The 27,934-nt window shown below is 43.2% G+C and overlaps 1 protein-coding gene across 1 annotated transcript; it reads right to left on the reverse strand.

Annotated features, from left to right (window-relative positions):
- Nucleotides 1-2,017: 2,017 nt before the first annotated feature.
- Nucleotides 2,018-27,919, reverse strand: LOC146204853 (outer mitochondrial transmembrane helix translocase-like). Its single transcript, XM_084589573.1, has 9 exons — nt 27,688-27,919; nt 27,054-27,095; nt 22,474-22,651; nt 21,321-21,389; nt 14,148-14,236; nt 12,402-12,641; nt 10,163-10,213; nt 7,217-7,353; nt 2,018-6,974 (listed from the first exon to the last, which is right to left on the reverse strand). Exons 1-9 carry the CDS (start codon nt 27,844-27,846, stop codon nt 6,770-6,772), a joined length of 1,170 nt encoding a protein of 389 aa, XP_084445699.1. The 5' UTR covers nt 27,847-27,919; the 3' UTR covers nt 2,018-6,769.
- Between the last annotated feature and the right edge of the window lie 15 nt (nt 27,920-27,934).

Genomic DNA, 27,934 nt, shown 5'->3' on the forward strand with positions numbered 1-27,934 from the left:
GATGCGAACAACTTCTACATTGTTTGCCTGTAATTAATTAATTAATTATACTTACTGGCCTAATTATTTTTTTGGCATTGACATTACCTCATCCTTTATCGATTGATGCCACTCATTAACCTCTACCACTTCTCAATTACAACTGCTGCGGATACAATTTTGCGGACGCGGTCTGCGGACAGAAATCTGTGAACATAGTGAAGTAATGGTCTCGCATTAAGTGCACATTAAGTGCACATTGTGAAAAGAAACAGATACTGTGCTTTCCTTTCTCCATAAAACCGAACCATCTAAAAAAGAAGGTTAACGCTTTGCTAAACACTGTGCCAGTCTCAAAATGGCAAAAAATAACAGATGATCAATGCTTAGATCTTTCTAAGAATGTGAAGGCATAATAAGGACGTTTTGTTAACATTTTGCATCTGCAGTTTTTCTTTTTTTCCGACCACGCACTTTATATGTTAGCACTTGATCAGTGTTCTGCCACACACTTTTTCATGTCGACAGTGTGCAAATTTTTATTTTCCTCACAGAAAAGGTAATAAGAAATTTAGTGACATAACCAGTAATGATTGCCGGTAGGTAGCCTTTGTTTCAGAGTTTCCTTCTCCATGATAGAAATTTACCTCTTTGGACAATTTTATAGTGTGTGGTTCAGTTTATGTTCCAAAGCGACTTGGGTTACGAGGAACGCCGCAGTGGAGGGCTCCAGATAATTTTGACCACCTCAGATTCTTTAACATGCAATGACATCGGATAGTACACGGGCACTTTAAGCTACAATTCTCTGCTCACAAGGGTTGTCTGCAACGTGTCCTTCAGGGCTATCCCCATTTTGCACACGCTTCATTGTAGTCTAGCTGAGTGGCTGCTGGCACTTTAGGCGTTTTGTAATGCCAGGTATGCAGATTGAAGGGTACTGCTAAATGGCTACTGTAAAAAACAGATGACGGCATAAGGAGTTTACCTTGATGACCGAAAGCCGATACCAATTATGGTAAAAAGACATTTGCAGCAATTTCATTTTGAAGTTCTACACCGCCCTCTTTAAAATCTGAATTTCATTTCAAGGCAATTTTTTTTTATAGGTGTCTGAAGTGCATATATGTGTTCTGGTACACAATATTTGTGTTGTTCTCTTTTGGAAATCTTTATTGTATTCAACCTACTGTTAGTTCACTCGAGACACTCAATATTTAACCTTCAACCTACTGTTAGTTCACTCGAGACACTCAATATTTAACCGAAGGTTCCCATACGGTCTGTGACCTTGGAACCCTTGTCCATATACTAGCATAATTCAACTTGATGAAGTGTTTTCAAATCTGCTTGAATGACATGGAAGCACAATGTGACAAAATATTTTTGCCATGCAGGAAAAAAAATCGCAGTTCAGTACCATACCCATTAAGAAGCAGTGTTTCCATGATTGGCCAATTGCCAACTGCACAGGATCAAAAATTGAGGCAGCTGGTGTCAGCTGTAGCAAGGGTGGGAATATGAAATTGAGAAGTGGTTTTGACAAACTCCCTATCCACCTTAAATGTGACTGCAGGTGTGTGTGTCATGATGGTTTATACTTTTACGGGATTTAACATTCCAAAGTGACCCAGGCTATGAGCGATGTCATAGTGGAGGGCTCTGGATAATTTTGACCAACTGGAGTTCTTTAATGTGTACTGACATCACACAGTACATGGGTGCCTTGCATTTCACCTTCATCGAATGTGCCTGATGGGTCCAGGAGCGAACCTGTATCTCCTTTGCGTGCGTCATGATATGCATATTGCATTACAATAAAGTGCAAGACATACTAGTGAGGCAAAGCTAACACTCTCTGGATATGTCTTTTGACAACTCGAGCTCCATGCGAAATATGTTTGCACAGCTTGGCTCTCAAGCGGTGCATGAGTTGACTGTCACAGTGGACGCCCAGTTGCAAATGGGATCTTCCAATATGAATGCAAGCTATGTATGTTTGAACAGCAGTTTGTTCAGACACGTAACCTACAGAGTATAGACAAAAACAGGAAATTTAATTCTTGTAGAGCACTACATGTAACAGATTACTGAAAGGTCATTATGCACTAGTAGACGTTATTTAAGCAGCTAAATCAGCACATGGCATTGCAATGTAGTCTTAAAAGAATGACTGATTTACATTTTATTCAACAAATATATATTCACTGAAAGACAATACAACAAATGAACACGACCTCTGCGGCAAACGCTATCACAAAAACACGAATGACTGCTTTGAGCACACATCTTTGTAGGCTCTAACATTAACAGTGGTGGTCTAGCCAATTTGAGTAAAAAGAAATTTTTGTAGAAGGAAGAGCACCATTTTGGAGCAGTTCTGTATTCTGGAAAGCATCACTGTGTCAGATTTAAAATTCTGGCACAACAAACATTAACAGAGTAATGGAGTCATTCAGAAGTGTTCATTAGCAATGGCATTAAGTTCACTCATATGTAGCTGTGAAAAACACACCCTAAACTATTCATAACACGAGTTTTATTGATATTGGCACTCTCTGCATGTACTTCATTAAAATTCTGTACAACGAACAGAATATGTTTACCAGACCCACTTTTGATGTTAGCATTAATGCTTCTTGCAATTCTTGCAATTCAGCCCACAAAGCTGAAGAGGTGGCGACTGCACTTGCAATAGCAGGGACAATGGCTACTACAATTATAAGTGATTCCAAAACAGCAATATACAACTTTCTGAAGGGAAGGGTCTCTCCACAGGCAAAAAGGATACTGAGAACATGTCAGGATGATAGAATAATCCGGCTAATATAGGCACCAGCCCACTCCCAGCTTCAGGGAAATGTGGAAGCTCATAAGCTTGCCTGCGGTCTCATCTTCCGGGTAGGCTCTGATCCTCAGTACACTCTTAGCAGGGACAGGCTAGTCAGCTACAAAGAGATTAGAGAGCACTATCGAATAAACAGGTTAGAATACCCACCGGCAGATAGGACACTAAATAAGATACAAGAAAGCATTTGGAGGCGCTTACAAACAAGGACTTTTCCTAACCCAGCTACTTTACGTCAGTGGTACCCAGAGCAATTCTCAGATAGGTGCAAACTATGTCAGGATAAAGCGGATCTGGTACGTATGATATGGACGTGTCCAGAAATAAAAAATATAACTGAACAGACAAAAACGGAAGAATTTTGGGAGACTCTACTGTTGAGCTCACGCCCCGAGACTCAGCTAGGTGTAATCCGACTGGCCGAACAAGCTCCCCGGGTCCAAGGGCTCCAGGTTGTCGTGTAGGCGGGTAGGTCGACGCCTACTGTTGGAAATTTAAAGTTTTTACCACCACCACCATCAAATTTAGACAGCGCGTTGACAAAGTGCAAAGTCCTACCTTTTAACAGTTTGTACCCTGTGTACACGCTCCAAGCTTTTGTCCTTCCAAACTAGAAGAGGTCATTTTTTTTGGCATTCTTCGGCAGTGTCCAAAATGCACGTTTTGGACACAGTTTTACAGGGAAATTACTGAGCCGCAAAACCAGATTCACACTGCACTTAATTGACCATGTGCAAGAAGACTGCTGATGCTTACAAGCTGCCAGTGCCAAAGGAGAATGCATTACCTACACGGAAAACTAAATCACACCTTAATTCTCACACTTTACCTCAGTATAGTTTCACAATGAAATATGAGCATGAATAACTTTACTGATATATTTGCACGGAAGAACTTGAAAGTTTGAAGTCGCAGTGAGCCACCTGCAGCTCCTAATTGCAGTTAGACATCACCTAAAGCCTCGATTAAAAACTATGACAGTAATAATATCAATACGGTAAAATTTTATCTATAGGAAAATCGGGACAATTTGCACAGCCATTATGACCCCAGCCAATGGTCATGGAAGTCTGTGGCATTAGACTCCCGTTAATTTGGACAGGTAGTATGGCTGGCAAAGGATGCCATCATCCAAACATACTTCATGAAGTCAGACTTGCACGGTACAATGTTGCCCATATATCTACCTTGCACCACATCAGGGCAGCATTAGCTCGAGAGCCACGTCAGGAAAAAATAGTTCAGCCACATGATTTTCACTTCTTTTAGCTTTGCATAATTGGTGATGACGGCTACATTTGGATAATTAAGGCTTTTTTCCCGGTCCCGTTCGGTTAAAATTAACTACGTTCTAGAGAATTTTACTTTGCAAAGAACACCAGCTAACACATAAACGAGGAAGTAGTGGTTGGGTGTGCGCGGCACAAACCAATAACACTTTATGCTGCACACACCCAAGAGTTTAGAGCAATAAAAAGCCTGTATTTTTACCCTACTTGAGCTGAAAATTTACTTAATGTATGTCCATTGCGAGTGTTTCTATGAGCAGCTGGGCAATGGACTTCAGTGAATATAAACCTTGTATGCATAAACATACCCAGTCACTGCTACGCAAAGAGTCAAGCTTTGCTGGTTGCACACGTGTGGTAGAGTTTACTTACTGCTGCAATCTACCACTGCCTCCTGGCACTCGGGGTTGCCGGCCGTGAAAAACCTCTTAGCAGGTTGCCAGCTGAATGTGTATTGCTAAAAAAAATTTTTTAAACTGAAATTCTTATAAGTCTCATTGGCAGAAAATGCGGCGGCAGCCAGAAAAAGTGGCACTGAATGGTCAAGCAGGACTACGACATCATCACTCTGTGGACGAATCGGCAACAGGCACCAAATTCGGAAGGGCCCCTTCGCCCACCCGATAAATTTCACACAGAAGATAAGCAGTTTTAAGTGAACTTTGTAGCTTTTTAAGGCCTAAGTCTTTAATGGCTCATGCTAGCGGCCACGATAGTGTCCGTCCGTTCGTAACGCTTTCGTTACGTGGGAGGCAGTAGCTGGCAGCTGACATGGCCAAGCACTAACTGGATGTAGGGTTTCCTGACATTACGTTTGACAGGAGCTGCCAACTCGGGCCTCTCCTTTCATATGGGAGGGTGATATCAGAATCAGGCCACACAGGCATGTCCATATGGCTCGGGTAAAGCGAGGCCTTATATGTTGGCTGGTAGGTTACGCTATCGCATCATACCGATCTGGCGCTTCCTCGAACGCCGCACCACACAGCATACAGAACCAGATGCAGTACAGCAAGCATCAGCGGCATTTCAAATTGGTTTACAGGAAAGATAAGGCGCAGTATCTGTCACAATTCTCAGTAGACACCTTAACTGTGTCGTAAGGAAAAGGAGGAAAGTGGGAGTGAAAACAGACAAAGAGAGGTGCCATAGTGGAGGGCTTCAGACCACCGTGCAATAGAGGCTTTCGCCTCATAGCAGGTCCAAAGAGCCCCCTAGAATTTTTTTTCACAATCATTTGCTTTTCTCAGTATAGCTCTGGTTTATTTTTGATTAATTTGCCACTTCTGAAGCAGAAAGGCACAGATAAACGCAAACTGATCAAAATGGCACAAATGGTGCAGCTGGACCACCACTGACTAAGTATTACTCACTGCCTTCATAGGCAGCTATTAAAAGTGTTTGCATAAAGCACAAAAAGCCCTCATGTAGCATTTTGAAGAAATAAACTATTATATCTGCCAACAGTCTTAAATAAGCAGTGAACAACTCTCACTTTGTGCCTATGTTTGCAGGCATGTTAATCAGTTCCTGTAGTAAAAAAACACAGTGCAATGCACACAGGGTTCGCACAGATAATCTAATGAAATTCAAGGATAATTTCAGAATTTCAAGAACCCAAACGGCCAATAACCAAGAAGAGCAAGGAGTCTTTTTTTCAATCACACAAATTACAAATACTTTGAATGTTGCTAAGCTTCAATTTCTCTGTCCAAGGACATCTCTGCCTCCTCTTCTCTAGCCGTTTGGCGAAAACTGTCGGCCTAGACAAGGACGGTTATGATATTTTAATTATCGGCATCCTCGATGAGACCTAGCGGCTGACTCCCATAAAATTTGATATATTTTTTATAGAATTTCTCGAGCACTGGCTCCAGACCTTCATTTGAGGCATGCCCGATTTAGTTTCTACTGGACTGCCACGAGGGAAACAAAAACATATACAAAGAAAGAGGAAAAAAAGAGGGGGGGGAACCACGAAGCACACCTTGGATGATCTATCCTGCTGTGTGCTGCATTGTTGCTTTGGGTTCTTTTCATCCCCTCTGTCTTTCATTGCACTACCGGAGAAGTGCTTTTGTAGTTGCTATGTAGGCTTGGTTTCTAAAAATAAACAAAGCTTGATTCTAATTTTTCAGAAAATTTAAGGAGTGGATCAAAATTTAAGGAATTTCAAACGTCCTTTTCGAAAGCATGGGTATTCAAGGATTTCAAGGGCCCGTGCGAACCCTGTGTGTACACCACGCAACCTTGTATATACTGGCAACACGTGCACATCAACAGAATTTCTGACTTTCATAAATCACAACGCAGTTTCAAAGTTCGTTGCTTCCCGAATATCAGAAAAAAACAAAAAGGCTAACATAAAGCACATGCCTAAACTTGCACTGTCAGCATGTACTGTTAACATTCTTTAGAGAAGTTCATTTGCCCGTGAACAATGACCTTCAAAAATGGAAGTGTGAAGCAGTCCACCACAGACTTTGCCTAGGCAATGGTTGTGAAGATGGTCACTATCATTCCACTATATTGCTTAACAGTAAAAGAGCAGTCCATGTTGTTCAGCCTGTTTCTGGCATGGCATTTCAGCCAAGTACACAGAATGGCTAACGCCACAAGAGAATCCTCAGCAGTGCAGAGGACAGCGTGAGGCCTAGTCCAACTCCAAGGGGGCACTGTGTCGCTGATGGGCAAGCACTTTTGAGTTTTTCATTTTGGCCAGAGCATTGGTGAAGTCCTCCATGCAGATTGGCCGTAGAGCATCATGGAAGGTTTCGTCATCATCCGAACCTTCTTTTACACCAGACTGGCGTGCATCGTGAAACGTTTCCTCATCATCAGACACTTCTTTGTGGCCCCTGAAATATGAAATTATAAGCATGCAAAAAGATATACAAAATTAATGAAAAGGATTTATAGCACTTATATCAGTCCTAACAGAAGTGCGCAATGCACAAATAGCCTGCTTTATAAACTATTTATCAACCGAAAATGAGGCTCCACATCAATTATCTCCTAAATGTTGTTTCACAATTACAGCAGAGCAGGTTATAAAGGGACTGCCAGACAACACAAAGCTGAATCAATCTGCACAACTCACCCTCCTTGGTGCTTGTCAATTCGTAACAAGTCTCGGACCCGGTAAAGGGCAGCGTTTCGGCACAACTCTCTTAGGTCGCTACCTGAGAAACCTTCTGTGAGGCGCGCAATCTTCATTATGTTCACATCCTTGCTCACCTGTGAAGAAAAATGCAGAATGTCAAACTAATCTCACCGATTTCACCAATCATTTAGAAAGAATGGCTACTACAGCGGGGTATGACCTCTAGAGTGCACATAAACTTAAAATGGTTACAGCCGCTGCTTCCCAACATTATGGCCAGCACGCAGGTGCAGACTGACTTTTGCATCCACCCTACAGTAGAACTAAATTAAAAAAAAAAAAAAAGAAAGAAAAGAAACGTTATTCTCTTGCAGCTTGCCGACTAGACTGCTTTTTTAGAAATTCTCAACTTCTAAAGTTTTCACCTGCAGCAACACATCTAATTATGCTTCAAGCAGACAATGTGTTTTGTATAGAAGGTTGTCACTACTTTACACTGATATACATTAAAGGCCCACTGTCCACCCTTCGGTCGAAAATATTTTCTTCCCCGGTGACTGTGAGATTTCACTCCCAGAATGCAATGCTGCAAAATGTTTTTGAAAAGAGCAATTAATAACACAGGTACAGCCATTGCAATCACCCGATTCTGTCGTGTTTCTCTTCTCCTGTTCTTTCGCAAAGGTCCAGCCTCCGCAAAACAAATTCCTTTTCCTTCTCCGCGTTTGGCAAGAGGTGAGGCGCGGAAAAAAAAAAAGGGGGGGGGGGGGGGGCGAGGGAGCGCGCGTTGCTGCATTCAGTCCAGCCGTGGTGAGAAAAAGCGCACGTACGCCCATCCTTCACCTGTCAGACAGCGAGACGGACCAATGGATGTCGTTCTACTCCGACGTCAGCCTTGCGGCTCGTAGAGAATGGGGAAGCTGGTTTCCCGAAGTGAAGGATGAGAGAGCTTTGATTTGTATTTTTGCTGCTTTGTGAAGCGCATATCGCTGTAGCATTTTGCACAGTCTATCTCCGGTACCTGATCTAAGCACTGGGTTCCTTTGCTGAAAAGGTCCTTCCCTGGACAGTGGCCCTTTGAAGTGAGACCATTAGAGGCCCCATTCTCCAGAAAATCTAGTGTTGGCACTGTCAGTGAAAAATCACAAGCCTGGCTCTAGCAGGCAATCATTTGGAGGTGACAATGACCAGGCACTATTGGTTGGCGGGTTGCGTGACATCACAAGATAACATGACATGGCTGAGATGCCAGAAGCTGCCAACTCTGATAAGTACTTTGAGATGAGAGGGTCAAATGGGAGTCAGTTGAACATTCTTGAGACCTTCAGATCCAGAGTCAGAATGTGCTAAAATCAAATCAGGTTCAAATCAGTTTTGAATTTTTGTGATATGAGATCCCAAGGGCCCTTTCTCCCCATAATCAAATGCTCTGCAACTTTGGTTAAGAGTTGTTTGAGACATTTTTGGATGTATAATGTAGCAGTGAGGTCTCAATACATCTCTATTAATGCTGGCCCGCCATGGTGGCTTAGTGGTTGGAGCCAGTGCCTCCTTTAGTGTCGTTCCGTTCCCACAGCATTGCGATAGTCTGTCCGCTTCACTGAGGGACGGTGTAGTGACGCCAACCTAATAGCTAAACTTGTACTTCCTTTTTAAGTTTATTACTTAAAAATATTAATAATTCATATAGTTTTTGATTACTGTTGACAGTACTTTCATATAATGAAAATGCGCATAACTCTGCAAGGTGCGTCGGTTAGAGGGTAGTTAGCATCGTGTACATGAGGCAGCACCCAATTGAGGGGGGAGAACAGGAAATGGAGGGCGCTCGTGTTTCAATGGAGGCAGAATGCAAGGCACTGTATTGTATGATATCAGTATAGTACATTAACCCTTTAACTGCCAAATAAATTCATAAAAAACGTACAAAAATTGCCAAATTTTTTGTAGTAGTCATACTTTCATCCACACAATTCTGATTTTAAAATAGGCTACCACCCTCTGGTTTAAAGCATATCAACCAATGCAACTGCTGACTGTAACTTGCCTTTGGCAGTGGGAGCAGTGCAACATAAGGATGGACAAGAATTGCCACCATTGGCAACATTGGTACAACAGCACCCATGAAGCATACAGCTCAGAGTTGGCAGTTCAAGGTTAAAGAACCCCAGATGGTAGAAATTACTGGAGTCCACCACTATGGCATCCCTTGTAGCCAATGTAGCAATTGGACATCAAACACCACATACCATACCATATCTATTAATGCCGTCTTCGCATTGAAGCTTTAGCATGAGCACAAAGCGTGTAGTTTATAAGCACTTGAATGGCACACTTTTGCCTCAATTTCGGAAACTGCGAAGTGCAGTGCATCAAGCAAGAATTTAAACGTAGGCGTGAATGTACATTTCGCATAATAAGGGTGTAAATTCCAGGCAAAAGGTTCAAGAGTCAATATTTTACAAGTGCTCCTAAGGATTAAACAACAGTAAATGTAAACTGGTTTACAAGAAAGGAAAGGTGCAATATGTCACACTTCTCCAGGGACACCTGAACCAGACCGCAAATGAAGGAAAAAGGTAGGACTGAAAACAGAAAAAAAGAAAGAGGTGCTGTAGTGAAGTGCTCCGGAATAATTTTGACCACCTGGGGTGTTTAACGTGAACTGACACTGAACAGCACATGGACGCCGTTGCGTTTCGCCTCCATTGAAACATTGCCACCATGGCCGGGTTTGAACCAGGTAACTCTGGTTGAGTAGCACAGCTTTTTGACCACTGAGCCACCGCGGCGGGTTTCAACAACAGAAATCAGGGCAGTTTGAAAGTCCTATTCAACCAGAACTAACAAAAATGATACAATACCACAACAGTCCAAACTACACTTCCCTATCTTGGCACTTGGCGCTTATGTCATAAGCTTTACAATAATCAGGCAACTTACCCCTTCTGTTTCTAAGACTAGCTTGATAATTCCAGCCCTCTGCTGCTGGTTCTGGAAAATGGAGAAAAAATGAAGTTAGCATTTACTGATTTTTCACTACTTTTACGATCTGTTATAAAATTTACATCCCTTCTCCAGACCAAATGTAACAGCATATGTGTTGACATAGCAGACTCTCTTGTATCATTCAGCTGCAATAACACAAGGATTAGGTCAGATATTCCAAAATAAGTTAACGTTGAGCCAGAACACTACGATTTGTTTAGCTACATTGACTCTCCTCTATTTTATGCTGAAATTACATTTCAAGCAGTGAATTAATAATGTCTGAAAAAAAAATATATATATATATGTATATAATAATCGTCCTAGGAAGCTATCTTTAAAAATCAGTTCATGAACTGATTTTTAGATAGCTTTCTAGGACGATTATTACATATATATATATATATATTTTTTTTTTCAGACATTATTTCACTGCTTGAAATGTAATTTCAGCATAAAATAGAGGAGAGTCAACATAGCTACACAAAAATATACAGTAATAATACTAATGGCAAACCTTCCTGAGCCAAGCATGCAAATATTCAAAGTAGCAGCACCATGCCTGGCCAACACAACCAAAAAAAAGGAAATATTGCAGACAGGACATGACCTTACATCACAACTCAATAAACAGAATACCAATGCACTATATGTGCATGCCCTGGTTATCCAAACGCTTATCAAACTGGAGGGAGATACTTACACTGCTTGAAGCATAGCGTTCTGGCCAATAAAATGTAAATTAGAGTAGAACCTCGCTATTTTAAAGCTCGTCAGACTGTGCGATATATTCTAATTAAGCAGGATTTCAAATTATCCAAAATCAAAGCAAAGTGAAAAAGGCAAGTAATTACAATGAGGCAAATGAGTAATTGCTCTCTTATTACAATGTTGTTCAACTACTTACAGCACACTAGCGTTGCTGCCAGTGCACTCAACAAAGCTGTGGTTGACATTTAAACATGAACTCCTCCTACAGTGAGCGCTCACTTGGACTCTACGTGGTCACTGTGTCAGCAACGGTCACCCAAAATTCCATCAAGCCTGTTTCAAGATTCACAAAATATGGTCTCGTACCTCTCTTGATGTAACTTTTAAGGGAACCACGGGAAGCTAAATACACTAAAGCAAGAAAATGAACACACTTAATCATTATTTTATCAGTACCCTCCGCAACGCAATCATTATTAAGCTAGCTTCTCTACAACAAATATATCGGTGATCAATAATGATGCTCCTCCTCTTCCTTTCAACGCACGCCGGAGTGCAAGAAAAAATAAAAGAAAACAAGTGACAGTTCCCCACCATGCCTCGCCTGTTTGCACCACTTACATGCCCAATGAGAGGGCACACTCGGAAAGCCCAGCTGACATCAATGGAAAGGGGGCGAGGCTACAAATAAGGGGGCCCCTTAAAAGGCAAAGCTCTTTGCAGTTCACCGGCACATTTATATCCGGATGTTCTCGGCACACGAGAGCAGTTACCAAGGCTGGATATGTCAAGTCAGCATTGTGGCTTGGCTCTAAGATGCATGTCAAGCAGGGCTGCTGCTGGTTAAAAAGATGCCAAGGGAAGAACACATACGTGATCCATCAGGCCAATACAGATGTTGTGTGGTCTCTATTGTATGAACGAGTTCAGTGAGTGCAGGGAGTGCACAGGCACAGTCTGAGCACATCGATGCCGTCTAATATTGGCCAGGAGTCTAACTGCAGATGATTGTTTCGGACAGTGTGACGTTACTATGGCATATTCTGTCTATCCACCATTTCAGCATAGTGCATAATTCCTATTCCACAATCCCCTGGCAGTTTGCCCGGGCTTAATTGACATAAGGACCAGGGAGGCTATGCAAGAACAGCTGAGTTGCCCACAAAATAGGGAATGTGTTCTCGATTTTGAAATAACTAGACTGTTCTTGCATAGCCTCCCTCGTTTTCGTTTCAACTGAGCCGGGGCAAACTGTCAGTTTGAATTAGCCAGTAAAATTTATATTACAAATTGCAGAACTGCAGGAATTCTAATTATCCAAGATTCTTCTGAATGAGCCAAGTTTGAATTATCGAGGTTTTAATGTATTCATTGCTATTGTGTTGAGGTTTACTGTACTGTATTCAGCCCATACATATAACTGAAGCAAGGATGAGCTTGGTTTCGGCTTTGCTGATGATGATTGCTGTCAGTATAAACTTACAGGTAAGCCAACATGGAACATAGCTGGCATGCGACGTAGGATGGCCTTGTCGACATCATGTGGGCGGTTGGTGGCACCCATCACCACCACCTGGCAGTCAGGATCTGTGATAAGACCATCCCACAGGCACATGAACTGTGCCTTCATCATGGCCGTAGCTTCATGGTCCTGGCTATCACGTGACCGTAGAAACGAATCGATCTCATCAATAAAAATGATGCAAGGTTGGATCTTCACTGCCTGAAAGGTAAAGGCAGAACAGATGTATCACTGAGAGGCACTGTCAAATAGAAATAGGCAAAGTGATTGCAAATAATTATTACAAATAAGAACTGCAGAAATGTGGACTACGGCTTGGTGGTTATGACACCCTGCCACTGAGCTCGAGAAAAAAATGGAATGCTTGCTGTGTGATGTCATCATACAGTAAACAGCTTCAAGTGGTCTAAACAACAGAGCCCTCTGCTACAGCATCTCTCATAGTCTATGTGTCCCTTTGGGGACGTTTAACCCCACAATTTACTATATACAAGCACAGAATATGTACACTTAACATTGCTTTTGTGCAAAACACCAGTGAAAGATTAAAAACCAACAAGCAAAAAGTTTTCGCAACCAAGCTGCAGCCATGCTGATAGCTCTGCCCTGAATAGCCACAAAGGGGCTTTAAACATTTATCCTCCAAGCATACCACTAAGATGCGTGGGCATGTCGTTCAAGGGCTCTTAAGTTGGGTTTTGAGAACACCCTCACTGTTTCCACCGTTTCCAGTATACTTTCTGCAAGTGGGTGCGGATCAGACACAGTACCTCATTATTAATTAACTCATTTCAGATCGTTGACTAGTAGCCTAGTTTCATGCCGTCAATGTCATTTGCAGCATAGATCATGGCAAGATGCTAAGGTGCTGCACACCAATAACAGTACAATGTGTTCGTCTGAATGGGACTGCTGGCGGAAGTGGATCACGAAATTAACTTTGGCAGCATTCCAAGACACTGCCGTGACATGCTACACCAGAGCACTCCTGTTCCCAATGTTGGGGATATGGTGTGGAAGGGGAATAACGTACAAGAAGTATGCTGGAGTATATGCACTTGTGAGGGTGTGAACTGCACTGCCAAGGCTAGCCGAGCCAAGCTAGCTGGGGTTTAAATGGGATTTATATGTCCCGAGACTTGGGCTATGAGGGACACCGCAGTGAAAAGCTCTAGTTAATTTTGACCACATGGAGTTCTTTAACATGCACTGACATCATGCACTGACAGAAAGTTAGGTGGGCAGATCAGATTAGGGCGTTTGCAGGGATCAAGTGGATGCAACTTGTACTGGACCGGGTTTATTGGAGGGATATGGGAGGTGCCTTTGCCATGCAGTTGGAGCAGCTAGGCTGCTGCTGATGACATCACACAGTACACAGGCGCCTTGTGTTTTGCCTCTGCTGAAACATGTCTTTGGCACAAACACAGGTCTCCCGGCTCAATAGTTGAGTACCCCAATCACTGACCCACCATGGCGAGGTCTTTCACTCATACTGATGGCGGCCCTTTGTGTCAAGATAGTGAGAGAACCCTTCTTACAGTGCGCAGCACGTGGAAGCAAGAACTAGAGAGACACAAGCATATGCTCTGCTTCCAGCTTTCAAGAAAAAAATAGGAAGCAGTGGATGTGTTTTGTTTCTTTAGTCTTGGCTGCCATTACACTGCACACAACAGTCATAACTATGCCCCATGTATCCAAACTCACCAGTGTGAAGACTGCACTGGCAAGCTTTTGAGATTCTCCATACCACTTGTCAGTGAGTGCTGCAACTTCCAAGTTGATGAAGCGAGCACCTGTAAGGTATGAACTAGATGTATACTGAACAGCACAACAAAAGAAAGCAGTAAGTAATTATGCAGGCTGTCCAAACAAACAAGAACCAAAATACAAAAAAGTAAGCATTCTTCAGAGTTGAAATCAAGTGAATGTTGTTGCGATTTATCAGAGTTTAGTATTTTTTCTAACTGTGCTCAAATACTGAAATTTTCGAACACAAATATTGGAAAAAAATGCCTTCAAATACTGAACTGAATAATGAATATCTGAGCAGTGAAACAAATAAAAATGGGAAATTAAACAATATCAAAACTGCTTTAACAGGAGCTGTTGGCGGGCTAGTTGGTGAATGTCTACTGTAGTCATGGTGAAATTGCGCAACAAACACGACACAAAGTAAGAGGAACACGTAGCACGGGACCAGCGTCCCGTGCTACGTGTTCCTCTTACTTTGTGTCGTGTTTGTTGCGCAATTTCACCATGACTACAATATCAAAACTGCTCGCCTTGTTTATTTCAGGATTCACATGTATTTGCAAATACAATTTAACTAGAATTACACAGAAGTGTATACTCTACTGTAAAATTTATAATAAATTTTATACAGAATTCTGCAAACTGGCTTTCTGTACAGAAAGGACCTGCATGAAACTGGGTGGAGCTGTCATATTGCTGCTGAATACAGTAAACTGTCGTTAATTCAGCCTTCAAGGTCCACTGTCCACCCTCCGGTCGAAAATATTTTCTTCCCCGGTGACTGCGAGACTTCGCCCCCAGAACGCAAGGCCGCAAAATGCTTTTGAAAAGAGTAATTAATAACGCAGTTACAGCCACCGCAATCACCCGATTCTGTCGTGTTTCTCTTCTCCTGTTCTTTCGCAAAGGTCCAGCCTCCGCAAAACAAATTCCTTTTCCTCCTCCGCGTTTGGCAAGAGGTGAGGCGTGGAAAAAAAAAAAAAGGGGGGGGGGGGGGGGGGGGGGGCGAGGGAGCATGCTGCATTCAGTCCAGCCGTGGTGAGGGAAAAGCACGTAGCGAGCGGTAGACACTCATCCTTCACCCTCAGAGAGCGAGACGGACCAATGGATGTCGTTTTCCACTACGACGTCAGCCTTACGGCTCGTAGAGAACGGGGAAGCTGGTTTCCCGAAGCGAAGGATGAGAGAGCTTTGATTTGTATTTTTGCTGCTTTGTGGCGCGCGTATCGCAGTAGCATTTTGCACAGACTATCTCCGGTACCTGATCGATGCAATGGGCTCCTTTGCTTAAAAGGTCATTCCCTGGACAGTGGCTCTTTCAAGGAACAGGAAAAAATATCCATCAAATGGGCCTTAAAAAACACTGCCGAAAACTGTTTGCATCAGAGTAATTTTATCTGATGAACCCTGCACAATGGCTGCCTGCATTTGAGATGAAACCCTAGAGAGAACACGCCTTTTCCTGGTTTCGTCAAGTGGTTTCATGAGCTGTCTTGTAAAGAGTAAGGTGAAGCAGGTCTTCCCGGCACTGCAAGCACATGCTGTCAAGCATTGCAGTGAAGTGTGCAGTGGGGTAAAGCTGTGGTGAATTTGAACATTTTTGGTGTATTTGGTTTCTTTCAAGCATTCAAAAATTCCGAATATCAGTTTTTCAAATACGAATATGAATCGAATAACAAATGCATTCGATTTCTATTAGATGTTCCGCAAATTCCCTTTTTGTTACATCTATTAGAGAGTGGAATCGTTTAGCTTAAATGCAAATGTGCTGTGTGAATGAAGATGTCTTTTTTTCTATGCTGTAACGCCCCTGCTGTAATGCCCTTCAACACTGCAGGATAATCTCTGAATTAAGAATAAAGAATAAAATATTCGCACGACTCAAATTGTTTTCGTTGCGCCTACTGAAATAACTAGTCAAATTAACATTTTACGCATGGCTTTAAATGCTAAGGTGGGAATAGGAAAGTAGTCGAGCACCAAGAAAATAGTCTCACATATGTGCTTCCAACGAAGTAAGCCTTAGTGTAGCAGTTTTGTCTGGCAGATATGAAAGCCCACAATGCTTAAAGAAATGCCACATGACAGTGTCTTCTGTGCGCCTGTGTGTGCTGCGACTACGGCACTCTCATACGCTACTTGGAAAGTGCTGCCAGATTAGCATATGCGGCACTGCTCATGACAAAGGTTTGGTTTGTGGGGTTTAACGTCCCAAAGCGACTCAGGCTATGAGAGACGCCGTAGTGGAGGACTGCAAAAATTTCAACCACCTGGGGTTCTTTAACTTGCACTGACACCGCACAGCACACGGGCGCCTTGTTTTTCGTCTCCATCGAAATGCGGCCGCCGAGGCCGGGATTCGATCCCGCGTCCTTGGGAACAGTAGTCGAGCGCCGTAACCACTGCGCCACCCCGGCGGGGTACTGCTCATGAAAAAGCTTCGCATTACTGCTGGCTGAGAGATATGTCAATGGACGAATCAGCTATAGCAGTGGCACGGCCGCTCGATGAAGCGCACTAGGGCTTGCTACGTCGCCCGAAACCGGCGGGAGGCGCCTACTTCCAGTCGCCACCGCCGCGGCGCCATCATTCGGGGACAACCGCGCGCGGAGAGCTGCGCCAGGCTGCGCTTTGAGGGAGGCGTCAGCGTGGTAGAAGCCTTTTATTTTAAGGATATAAGAGCTCCGCTTCACACAATTTGGCAACACGAATTAGTATATACTGTCATGTCTAGTGTGACCATGTCAGCATTTAGCGCTTGCTCGGCAAGGATGTATACTGGAGTGTACCCCGAAAAACTTATACTGACGGTGGTTCAAGGCCACTCGATTGGAGAGCTCGCATTACCGTGATGTTGCATTCGGATCCAGTTGTTCGTCACATGAAAATGTGACCCGGCTGTGAACAATTCGAAGCTGTTCAGCTGCCATGGTAGCCTAATGCATAACCACTTAATTAACTATGTCGCGAATTCCGTGTGTCATTTTCATACCATTTACTCATTCCTGCATACAGCTTTTATACACAAATTGATGTCAACCTGTTCTAAGCGGCCAGCGCTATCCAATTAAAAAATGTCCTACTATGAGCAACCTCAGTGAAAATGCGACATGTAACCAACCTTTCTATCTCATTGTGAGACATTTTACGGTGGAAATATGAAGATGTTTATTAGGTTAAATCTATTTGATAACCTGGGATCTTCTAATCAGTTGGAGACCTTAAACTTTGTACACCGGAACGCTATCCGTCATGGCTTCCTGCATTTTGCATGACCGGAAAAAGTAGGCGCGCTTGATAGAGCCGGTCTGCCTCAAGGTGCTACGTATGCGCCGAAAGATTTTATTACTATTTTTATTGGCTGCTCGCAAACCCATACAATTTTGCTGGTTTGTAATTTTCAATGGAAGAATGCACATCGAGTGTTCCTGTTTTGAAACTCTTAGCTGTGATCACAAGAATGTTCACGCGTCAGAGCGCAACTGCAGCGGAGATTCAACGAGCAGCCGAGTACACTTATTTAATGGCCACACAAAAAAAAAGGAACAAAATTACCAATCACATACGGAAAACCTTTCTTGAGAGAGGTTTATGCCATAGCCATAAACGTCGCTCCACTGTTGAGTTGACATTTCCAGCCCAGCTCACTATCAGTGAGGGCAGCAACTTAACGATATCTTGCATAGCGCCTTAGCATGGGCACGATCATTGTTTTTATAGACAAGCTGCAGGTACTGTGTACAGTGAGAAAACAATGATGAAATCAAAAGTTTACACAGCTTGCTACTTCGCCGGACCTCTTCAGACTTCATCATCCTGTTAATGAAGGTGCTCGTAGGCTGACAAAGCTTGATTACTTCCTTTGCGGGGTACATCAAGCCTCCATTGTCCTTGGTTTTCATTAACCTGTAACTGGTCCAGTTGAATCATATTTCCTGCAACAGGCTCTTGCACGACTGACATGTTGCCTCAAAACCATTACCAAATATTGCATAAATTAAGCAACAATCTGGTAGTGATAAACAAAACTTGGAATTCTTAAGTCTCCTTGAGGAGCCTCGTTAGAGTGCCCGCACTTTGCTACCTTATTCACCGTACCCCGTAATTGCTGCCTCTGTCGCATATCATCAGAATGCAGCCTTAAGCCACCGCATTATATGAAATAGCACCTTACATATAGCTATATAAAACCCCTCTTTACCGAAGCCGTACGAACGTGCCCTATAGGAGTATAGTGTGCCTGATTTGGGATCTAAGGGCCCCGCTTTCAATAATTCCTATTTCACCCTTACATCTCATTGACTCTCTCTGGTTTGGCAGCTCCTGCCACATTGAACATGTCATGTGTTCTCATTGCGCCAAAGGTGTCTGGCCATATCACCAACTAAAGTGCCGCTTACCAGAGAGGTTTTTTTCCGACTTTCCGCCGACAGAGCGGGCGCCGGATTTTCTGTGGAACGTGGCTTTTCATTTCATCGCATTGGCTCAAACAGTATAAACAAATGTATGCACAGGCTCCTTTACTTGCAAGGCCACTCAGACTAGCGCAGCAAAATTTAGAACAAATTGCATGCTTATATAAAAAAAACCTTCATAGCTTTTTCTGATATGTCCTCGCAACATAACCTGCGAGAAAAGCTTCTGGTGCTACCTTATCGTGTTCATCTGCTTCACAACACATCGTTAAAAATCGTAGTTCACTGGCCAGCTCCCTGGCAACTAAATAGGTTAAACAACGTGACGGTAACACAGGAAAAGAGGACGACACAACTAGCGCGGTTGTGCCGTCTTCTTCTCCTGTGTTCCCGTTACGTTGTTTGCACGGTTAACCTATACTTAATCACCAATGGGCAGAGGCACATTATTTTATGTTTTTTTTTTTTTTTTTTTTGGGGGGGGGGGGGGGGTAGCCTCACCATAATATATGTCCCTTGTAGCAAATTCAATGGCAGCTGATAGGGCATTATGCTTCAGCATCTGGACTTTTTAACCTCAGCGCCGCTTTCATTTCAGAGGAAGCGAGTGCATTTCCACTCCTCGCTGCTGTCTTTGCCTGAAGCGAACTCAGCAGATAAAATTAGAGGGTCTCTTAGATGTCTCTTAAGCGGAGGATGGCGAAAGTCTACCCTTCTTCTATCGTTTGCCTCTCATTGTTTGCCACAGTTCATCATTTCAAGTTGTCGTTTTATATATTGGTCGTTTCCCAGTCATGATGAGTCTGCCTGCGTAATCATTGCAGCCCTTATCACTCATAACTAAGCAGGGTACTCATTTAGAATCAGCAGTGGTCATTACATGTCGTCGTTTCACATATTGGTCATTTCGTAGTCATTAACAGTAACGATGAGTCATTTCTAGCTATTACAGTCATTACCACACATCGCTAAGAACTTTTACTCCTTTCTAATCAATTGCGGTCATTACATGTCGCAGTTTGATATACTGGTCGTTAGAAATCATATTAGTCATTATTAACCATTATTAGTCATTAGCATTAGTCATTACCTCTATCAATGTCTATTTATAACTTTTATTGATTACCTATCACCATCAATCATTTCATTCTCAATCTCCCTCTTTGCACGTCCGCTTTTGCGACTGACACACCAGTGCACAGATGCGACACACAGGCACAGCTTTTGCATACAGATTTTTGCTCCATGAGCCTAGAACGGCTTTCGCCTTAAAAACAAACGCATCTCGTCTCAACGTTAACGTGCTTGCACACGCGCACACAAAAAGTTTGCGTTTACCACGCAGACGCGAGGCGAACGCGCCCAGAAAGGAAGCAAACCGCGCGCTCAGAGCCGGCAACCCCGGCGGCGACGTGTCCCCGAACAGTGGCACCCTCAGCAGAAACAGCGGGCGCGACTGTAAACTCCCCAAGGACGCTCTTGCCCATTGACGGCGGCGCGACGCAGCAGGCCGCACCCAGTGCAATTCCATCGAGCGGCCGTGGTAGTGGCACCCATCATCAAGCCAGTGATCACGCAAAGCTGTGTTGTTGGTAGAGCAGTGAATCTGGCAGCCCTTCATCAAGTTGCATATGGGAGCGCTGTAATCGCCGTGTATTCTGGCCCAAGGAGCACACTGTCATGGGGTATTTTTCAACTTCATGGGCTTTCATTCTTGCCAAGTAAAAAGTACTATGCCAAGGCTATCCGTTTGGAACCACCAGACGATTTTTGTGGGGCTCGTCAACTTTCCTACTCGCACCCAAGTGTTTGAATCACCCAAATACTCAAGAAGACGAAAAAGATATTACCTAATACCTAAATAAATTCAAACAACATTCACTTGATTTAAGTTTTAAAAAACGCTTAGGCGTTTTTAAAAATCTTTATTTATTTTAGCTGCAACCATGTATATAGCATGTATATAATATATAAATGGGTTATATAACCACTTATATCCTACAAATTTTAGCTGGGACACCTTGTATATACAAACACCCTTGCGCAGAAGTGGAGAGACCACGCGTTTTGACAAAGCTGCACGCCAACTTTTTCCGACAGTGAAGCAATTATTTCTAAGTTATGCATAGGGTAGCTTCAGTAATACGCTTGTCATCTTGACAATAAATTTGTCAGCACCTCTTTACACAGCAAAATAATAAGTGAAGCGGTTCGTGTGGCCTCTCCACCTTTGCGCAGGGGTGTACAGGGTCGTCCACTTCTAGCTATAACACGGACACTGCTTTTAAAGCAACATTGCGCCCGACGTAAGCATATATCGATGCAAAGCGATGCGAGCACAGAAGGACCCGGGCGTGTTGCTTCACATGGCCTGCCACTAAGCTATATTGCATGGCCGAGTCGGACGCAGTGACGCTTTGAAAGCAGTGACCGTGTTATAGCTAGAAGTGGACGAGGCTGTACATATACACAAGCACAGCACATGATTGGCACACTACAAAAAAAAAGAAAAAAAAAAAAGAAAAAAAAAAAGCTGTGTGACATGAATCCACAAAAGCCCACAATGAATGCTTTGGAAAAAAAAAATACGGTAGTGATCACCGTGCACTTTTCATCTTTTTCTATTGAAATTAGTTTGTGTAAGATTTTTTTTTTTTTTTTTCAGTAATGACAATCTGTGATGGTCTGAGCAAAGATGGCTGCTACTCACCAGCTTCACGTGCTGTTGCTTTTGCAATCATGGTTTTACCACAACCTGGAGGGCCATGCAGAAGCACTCCTGCACATAAAGCATCAGTTAGCATTTAATACAGGATGTTGTAAGGAAGAGTCATATCCAAAAAAAAAAAAGGTTAACAGGTGTTAACACTTCTGCAGGGAGGAGAGTGACTTGCACATTTCTTCATCGCACATAGGGTGGTTTTCTTCTAACTGCTCAATGCAACTTGTGCAAGTGGTCACACCAGATGCCACGAATTCTAGCATTGCATATAGCACGAGCTTCAGAACAGAAAATTGCATGAAGTTGTATATATGGGTCGCACTTATGTCACAGTGGCTACATTTTTCAGACCAAAAGGCTGGTGGAAACCTGTGTATGCTTCTAAATTGCTTATCACCACCTACTAGTACCTGCATCATTGAAGCTATGCTCTGGACTCCATCATGGTACCTGTGGCGTCATGTGAAACCTATGTACACGTGCAAAAATCTGGTGAAATTAGGGAACCAAATAGAGACTGCAGAAACGTAAAAAACAACTGCTGCAGAGTAGCCCTGTCAAGCTGTGATGTAGCAGGTGCCACTTAACTGGCTGACTACCACATCCCGTTTCTTGTAATGTTAGTGTTCCTATCAAGACGGTGAAGTGAGGCTCAAGAACTAGAATCAAGAGTTTTATATAGGAAACCTCATAAGCATGATATGCTTTTACAGTGAAGCTATGTAAAGGTGCACCTTGCAGGACTGTTGAAAAATTATGCGCATAGCAGCAGTACACTTTAAACAGAAACAGCCTAGATATATCCACTAAACTCATAAATGGCAACACTTGTGGTATTCCATAAGGCAAGGCACACATGGAACCTTTTACTCACACAGGACCACAAAAATTCATTATTTACGTCCGCAGCATGGCCTTGTAGGTACCAAACTTTGTGGCAAGAAACCTTTAAAACAAGGTACCAAAGCAACCACAATAACCTGGAACCATGTGAAAGTGGTTGTATGTGGTTGAATTATTCCAGATAAATCTGGTCGCATCTCACATCATAAACTAAGTGATACAGCCGAGCGTTGGCAGCTTTGAGCTAGAAACAAACAGTATAAAGCTTTGAAGCAATAATGACGAAGCTGGCAAGTACCTTTTGGCGGCTGGATCAACTGCGAGCCAGTGAACAGATGCCTCTTCTGAATAGGGAGGATGACTGTCTCCCGGAGCTCCTGAGTGATCTCCTCCAATCCGGCAATGCTATCCCATGATATGTTGATGTCTCTAGGGTCAATAAGCTGAGCTGCGATTGATAGTTCATATTCTGTGAGCTGAAAAGGCATGCAAATGATGCATCAAAATAAGAATGACAAGCTGGGCAACAGTTTGACTGAAAGTAAGCTTAACACTAGTCCAGAGACACACAGATGAAGAAAGGAACAATACACGTGGCTGTGTGTGCTGCAGCTTTTTTTTCCATTCATTAATGCTCGTGCAACGCATACCCTCAATGAAGTGAATGTCAGCATGCACATCAACAAAAGTTTTTAAATTTGCTGTATTCGACAACCACAGTGGTATGCAAAATAACTGCCTATACAAAATGTTCATGTCACTTAGCTTCAGGTGCTTCCCAAAGAAAGAATTAAGAAGAAAAACTTCTAACAGATACAGAAAAAAGTGGGCGTAGACATCTGTACTGTGCATGTAAGATGCTTTGTCACACTTTCCAGAAGTAAAATTGCTTTCTGACACATCGGCAGCTACAGTTGTTGAAAACTTCAGTGCCATATTTTTCACGCACGGTATATACCTAATGAAGTGTGCATGGACAATGGTCCGGAGTTCGCGAGTCGAGAGTTTGCACTCTTCGCGGCAAGATGTGATTTCACAAACAGGACATCAAGCCCAAGTTTCCCAGATCAAACGGCCTTGTGAAGAAAGGAGTGCAGGTAGTAAAGAGGATCCTGAAGAAAACTGAAAGGAAAGATGATTTTTGGCTTGGCCTACTCATTTACAGAGCCATCCCGTTAGAGGACAGTCGATCACCAGCTGAAACACTCCAGGGTCAACGGCTCCAAACCTCATTGCCTGACTTCAACAATGAACTAAGCAAGTCCACGCTAAACTATCGTCAGGTCCAGCACTCTTGGCAGACTCTATCACCGCTCTTAGAAGGACAAGTCGTCAGAATTTGAGGAGAAACATGGCAGCCAAAAGCCAAGGTCATTAAAGAGATTCATCCGAGGCTGCACCAGGTCATCACCAAGGGTGGTAAAGTCCTGCGTCGAAGCCGAAGCAGCCAAAGGCCTGCCGACAAGAGAGCTTTTCGAAGGCAACTTGCCAGACGACGACAGCCTGTCACATGATGACGGCAACAACTACTCGAACGAGGCTGTGGCACAGCATAAACCACCAGATGCAACAACGGCTGCGGCAACCTTTCAATCAACACAGGCAAGAACATCTTCTCGGGACTGAAGACCTCTGTGACATCTAGGATACGCCAACAACTTTGCCCAACAAGCTTAGACCAGGTTAACTAAATCAAACCTTCGTGTTCACAGGCTTATGATTCATGTCTTAATTTCCCCAAGAGAAGAGGACGATGTATCGTGGACTCTGCAGGTGTTCTGTGCAGGTGTGTGGGAAGAAAACCCGCGTGCCGAACCATGGCCAAACGAACCATAAACCCGTGCGTTGAAGTGCCTCTCCTTTGACTATGTGTGTATTTCCCTCCACTCTGTGCGCAGCCAGCCAATAAAGATGTCTGCTTCACACACCACTCCGACTGACTTTACTTTTCGACCACATAGGTCGAAAAAATTGCAACAAGCACTCCAAACAAAACGCAACGGTACAGGGATCTGATTGCAACTGGTATTAAGCTAGGCACTACCTTCCTGGTGTGGCTGATAACAAATCTTAAGCCTCCTAGTTCAACTTTTACTTCAACGCACCAAATGGCTGCTTCAGTGAGAATCATCACATACCATGATCTTATCAAAACAGATATGTAGTACTTTGTAAAGAGGCGGTTTTATCATTGAAGCATCACTGCAATCAATATTATAAAATAGCTGAGCAGTGCATCAATAAAAAGGATTCTTAGGTAACTAATGACCTCAGACATGGAACCACTATCACCAATAGTTTCACAACCTATTGCTGGCTGACTGGATCTGTCGGTGCTGGTCATCATAACAAGTCACTTTTCCTGTGACAACAAAATAATTTGTTTTCAGCTGTACAGTACACTCTAGAGCACTGCACAGGTCTTAATCTCAAGCCCAAGTTCGGCCCAGGCCCATTGCTTCAAGCCTGGGCCCGGCCCACAAACCTCAGAGTGAAGCTACAGCCTGGGTCCAGCCAAGGCTTATTCTGACAGTAACACGAGGCAAATTGCTCACTGTGAGCAAACAGACTGCATCATGTAAAATGGTGTAAATAAAGTCTTACTGTATTGCATGCATTATACAGAACATTCCATATTCTGGCAAAGGCATGCTCTTGGTTTCTGGATATGGGCCAGCCATGTGATGCACAGAACTTCATTACTTGACTGCAAACTGTTCCTTATTTTTCAAATTGTTCAGAATTACCTCGGTACAATTCAAGAAATTTTTGTTTTTGCTTACTCATGTGTTTTTCATGTCTGCCTTTCAATCTTTTGCTGTAATATGTGCTCTGAGTAGTTTACCAGGGCATCATTAGTAAATCGAAGACTTTAGGTTTTCCCCATTCATCCTTACTAATAACCCTTTTCACTTTAATGTTGAAGATACTGCTTGTGTAGGTGTACACAACTCAAGAAAAAAGAAAGAGGCTTTTGGCCCTCAAAGGACACCCCACGCAGCCAGTGGCATCAAGTGATTTTCATGAAATTGTGGACAATCCCCTTAGATATGCTAGCGTAACAATGCAGGGTATGGCAGATGAAAGGGTTCCATAACACCCATATCAATTAATTTGGTTTGGTTTGGTTTGTGGGGTTTAACGTCCCAAAGCAACATATCAATTAATTGCTGCGTCATAAAAATAATTTGACGTCACTCCTTTGAGGAGCATCCGCCACTTTTTTCTTGAGTTGTATCCGACTATAGACAGGTGAAAGATCAACACTAGAGCAATTAATTGCATTTTTCTGTCCACACCCATTTTAAATGGCATTCTGTAGCTTCTCTGATGTGTTACTAGGGCCATTCAGAAGCCTTTGTACATAATCTCTTGTTAAATGACATACGCCTCCTAAACGCCTGCATAAAAGCTGTATTTCCAATGCCTTCTGATAGTGTATGAAGGCCAGGTAAAGAGGAATGCTGTACAGTGTGCAGTCATTTGCAATAAATGCGATCTATTGTCATGTACCCTGTTTAAAAACCTACCTGTTTTCTGCTTTGGTTAGAGTTTAGAATTTTCCCAAATATATTAGTGATTGCCTAGGTAACTAAATAATGCTAACATGCGCAGGAAGGTTGGTCGGTTTGTGGGGTTTAACATCCGAAAGTGACTCAGGCTATGAGACACCACCTGGGGTTCTTTAACGTACACTGACATCACACAGCACACAGGTGCCTTGTTTTTCTCCTCCATTGAAAACCGCCCGCGGCGGCCGGGATTTCATCTCGCATCCTTGGGCACAGCAGTCGAACGCCCTAATCACTGCACCACTACGGTAGGGCAATGTGCACAGGAAGGTCAATTCAGGTGCAAGTTATGCAGTGGAAACAATAGGTGATGAGCCATGGATTTACCACTTCACTTTATCAGCGAAGAATAAAAAGGGCAGCACCTACACAAAACACTATGCGTCCAGCAGGTGTGAACAATTCTTCTAAACAATTAGAATTGTAACAAAAATGAAGCCTGTACTCGCCAGAGAGATTCTCAACAAATTTAGCACAAAAGTTTAAGCATACACCAGCTAAGCTTTAGGTGGCTTACTGCTAAATGCATGACAATGGGCTAAGTGCTGCTCGTTTCCTTCCAGTGTATGTGCCTCATTGTATTTAACACTATGCCCTGCTTAGTTTCTGCTTAATAAAGTTAAATGGTATGGTACAGTCGATGGGGTTTAACGTCTCAAAACAACATAGGCTATAGGGGACGCTGGAGTGGAAGGCTGCACAATTTCAACCACCTGAGGTCAAATTATGCAACGATCAAATCACAAAACCCATCACAAACCGATCCATTAACCCTGCTCCAATTGGTCGGCCCTGACCAGGCAAACATATGCCCCAAAAGCAGCGAGGCTAATACAATGAAACGGTAGTGCCACACGTGTATTTTTTCTTCAATGTCAAACCTGCACTAGCACCTTTATATATAACAAAACAAGGCATGTGCGATTTGCCAACCACTGTTCCGGATGCTTTCCGAGGCTTAATGCACGATTCGAGTGCAAAAAGCCTATAAAGACATTCAGGGAAAGTAACAACAGACAAACATGCAAGGAAGAGTGCCTTTTTTACATGTGCTTGTTATTAGACGAAGTTTCCCAAGAAAAATATCAGCCAACATTCCTCACAAAATAATTTTACTGAAGCCCGCCAAAAAAAAAAAAAAAAAAAAAAAAGAAAAAGAATTGAACATGACAAACGCAGGCGGTTCTGACCAAACCCATTTCGCAACTTAAACGTGTGCAACTGAGTGAGAGTACGTTTAATGTGGTATTCTTTACCACGAAACATATGCGCACAAGAACAGCTTTCCAGATCGTCGTGCACTTACGTTCACATTCTGTATGCCGATCTTTTTCAGTATCCTGTCCGCCTGAAAGGTAAGAAAGATTAGCATTGGCAATAGTAATACGCGCTTTCCCAAGGCTCAACTAGCTCGGGCACAATTTTATAAAGTTGATAAACTCAAAAACAGGAATCCATATTCATGCTAAACCGATATGAATCGGTAGTACGGTATGATGCGCTCAGATGTGAGCCACACAGTTGCACTGGATGGTTCACGCCTGTACGCAAATCACATCAGGCTGTACTCGTGCCGAGAGGAAACGAGCCTAAAAGCTGTTATCACATAATGGATGATACAGTGTAAAAGAAAAAAGAAATCTATCAGAGTGCGTTATAAGGATTAACGCTTGACGAAGAAAGTCAAATGGACGTCTGTACCGCCGTTGAACGGCAGCAGCATTGCCGTGCAATTGCATGATTTTCAGGGCCCTGCGAGCGACGACGGCTCATTTATAGGCGTTTTGTGGGGCAATGGCATTGAGTTGTTTTTTTTTTTATTACAAACGCATGACACTTCCCTTTGAACACATGACAGCAAGAACTGCAGTTTCCTCGGCCCTCGGCTAGCGTACTTCCTCATTGATTGCATGACTTCATGAAGATTGCGCTCCGCTCACCCTCTTTTTGGACTCAATCTTCTGCTTGCGCGTAGGATCTATAGCGTTAACCATCCATTTTATGCCGAAATACGTCAAGGCACCAAAAAGGGACAATCTAAATACAAGTCCAGTAATTTCACCGCGCGTGAGAGACATTCGCACACTTTCGCTCGCCATCTTGAGCTGAATGCAGAAGGACTGAAGCGGAAGCAGGCGGAAGTCGTACCGTCGTTGCCGTCGTACCGGCGACAACGCCAGAACCAGA

Source organism: Amblyomma maculatum, chromosome 1 (assembly GCF_055883805.1).
Source record: "Amblyomma maculatum isolate TAMU_Amacu chromosome 1, ASM5588380v1, whole genome shotgun sequence".
NCBI lineage: Eukaryota > Metazoa > Arthropoda > Arachnida > Ixodida > Ixodidae > Amblyomma > Amblyomma maculatum.

What these genes read in the sequence shown, in the direction of transcription:
- LOC146204853 (XM_084589573.1), bottom strand. Translation starts at nt 27,846, where the DNA reads ATGGCGAGCGAAAGTGTGCGAATGTCTCTCACGCGCGGTGAAATTACT. An exon ending in CCAGTGCAGTCTTCACACTG is followed by an intron (nt 12,642 to 14,147) that starts GTGAGTTTGGAT and finishes TTTACCTTTCAG; the next exon opens with GCAGTGAAGATCCAACCTTG. An exon ending in TAGTCTTAGAAACAGAAGGG is followed by an intron (nt 7,354 to 10,162) that starts GTAAGTTGCCTG and finishes TTTTCTTCACAG; the next exon opens with GTGAGCAAGGATGTGAACAT.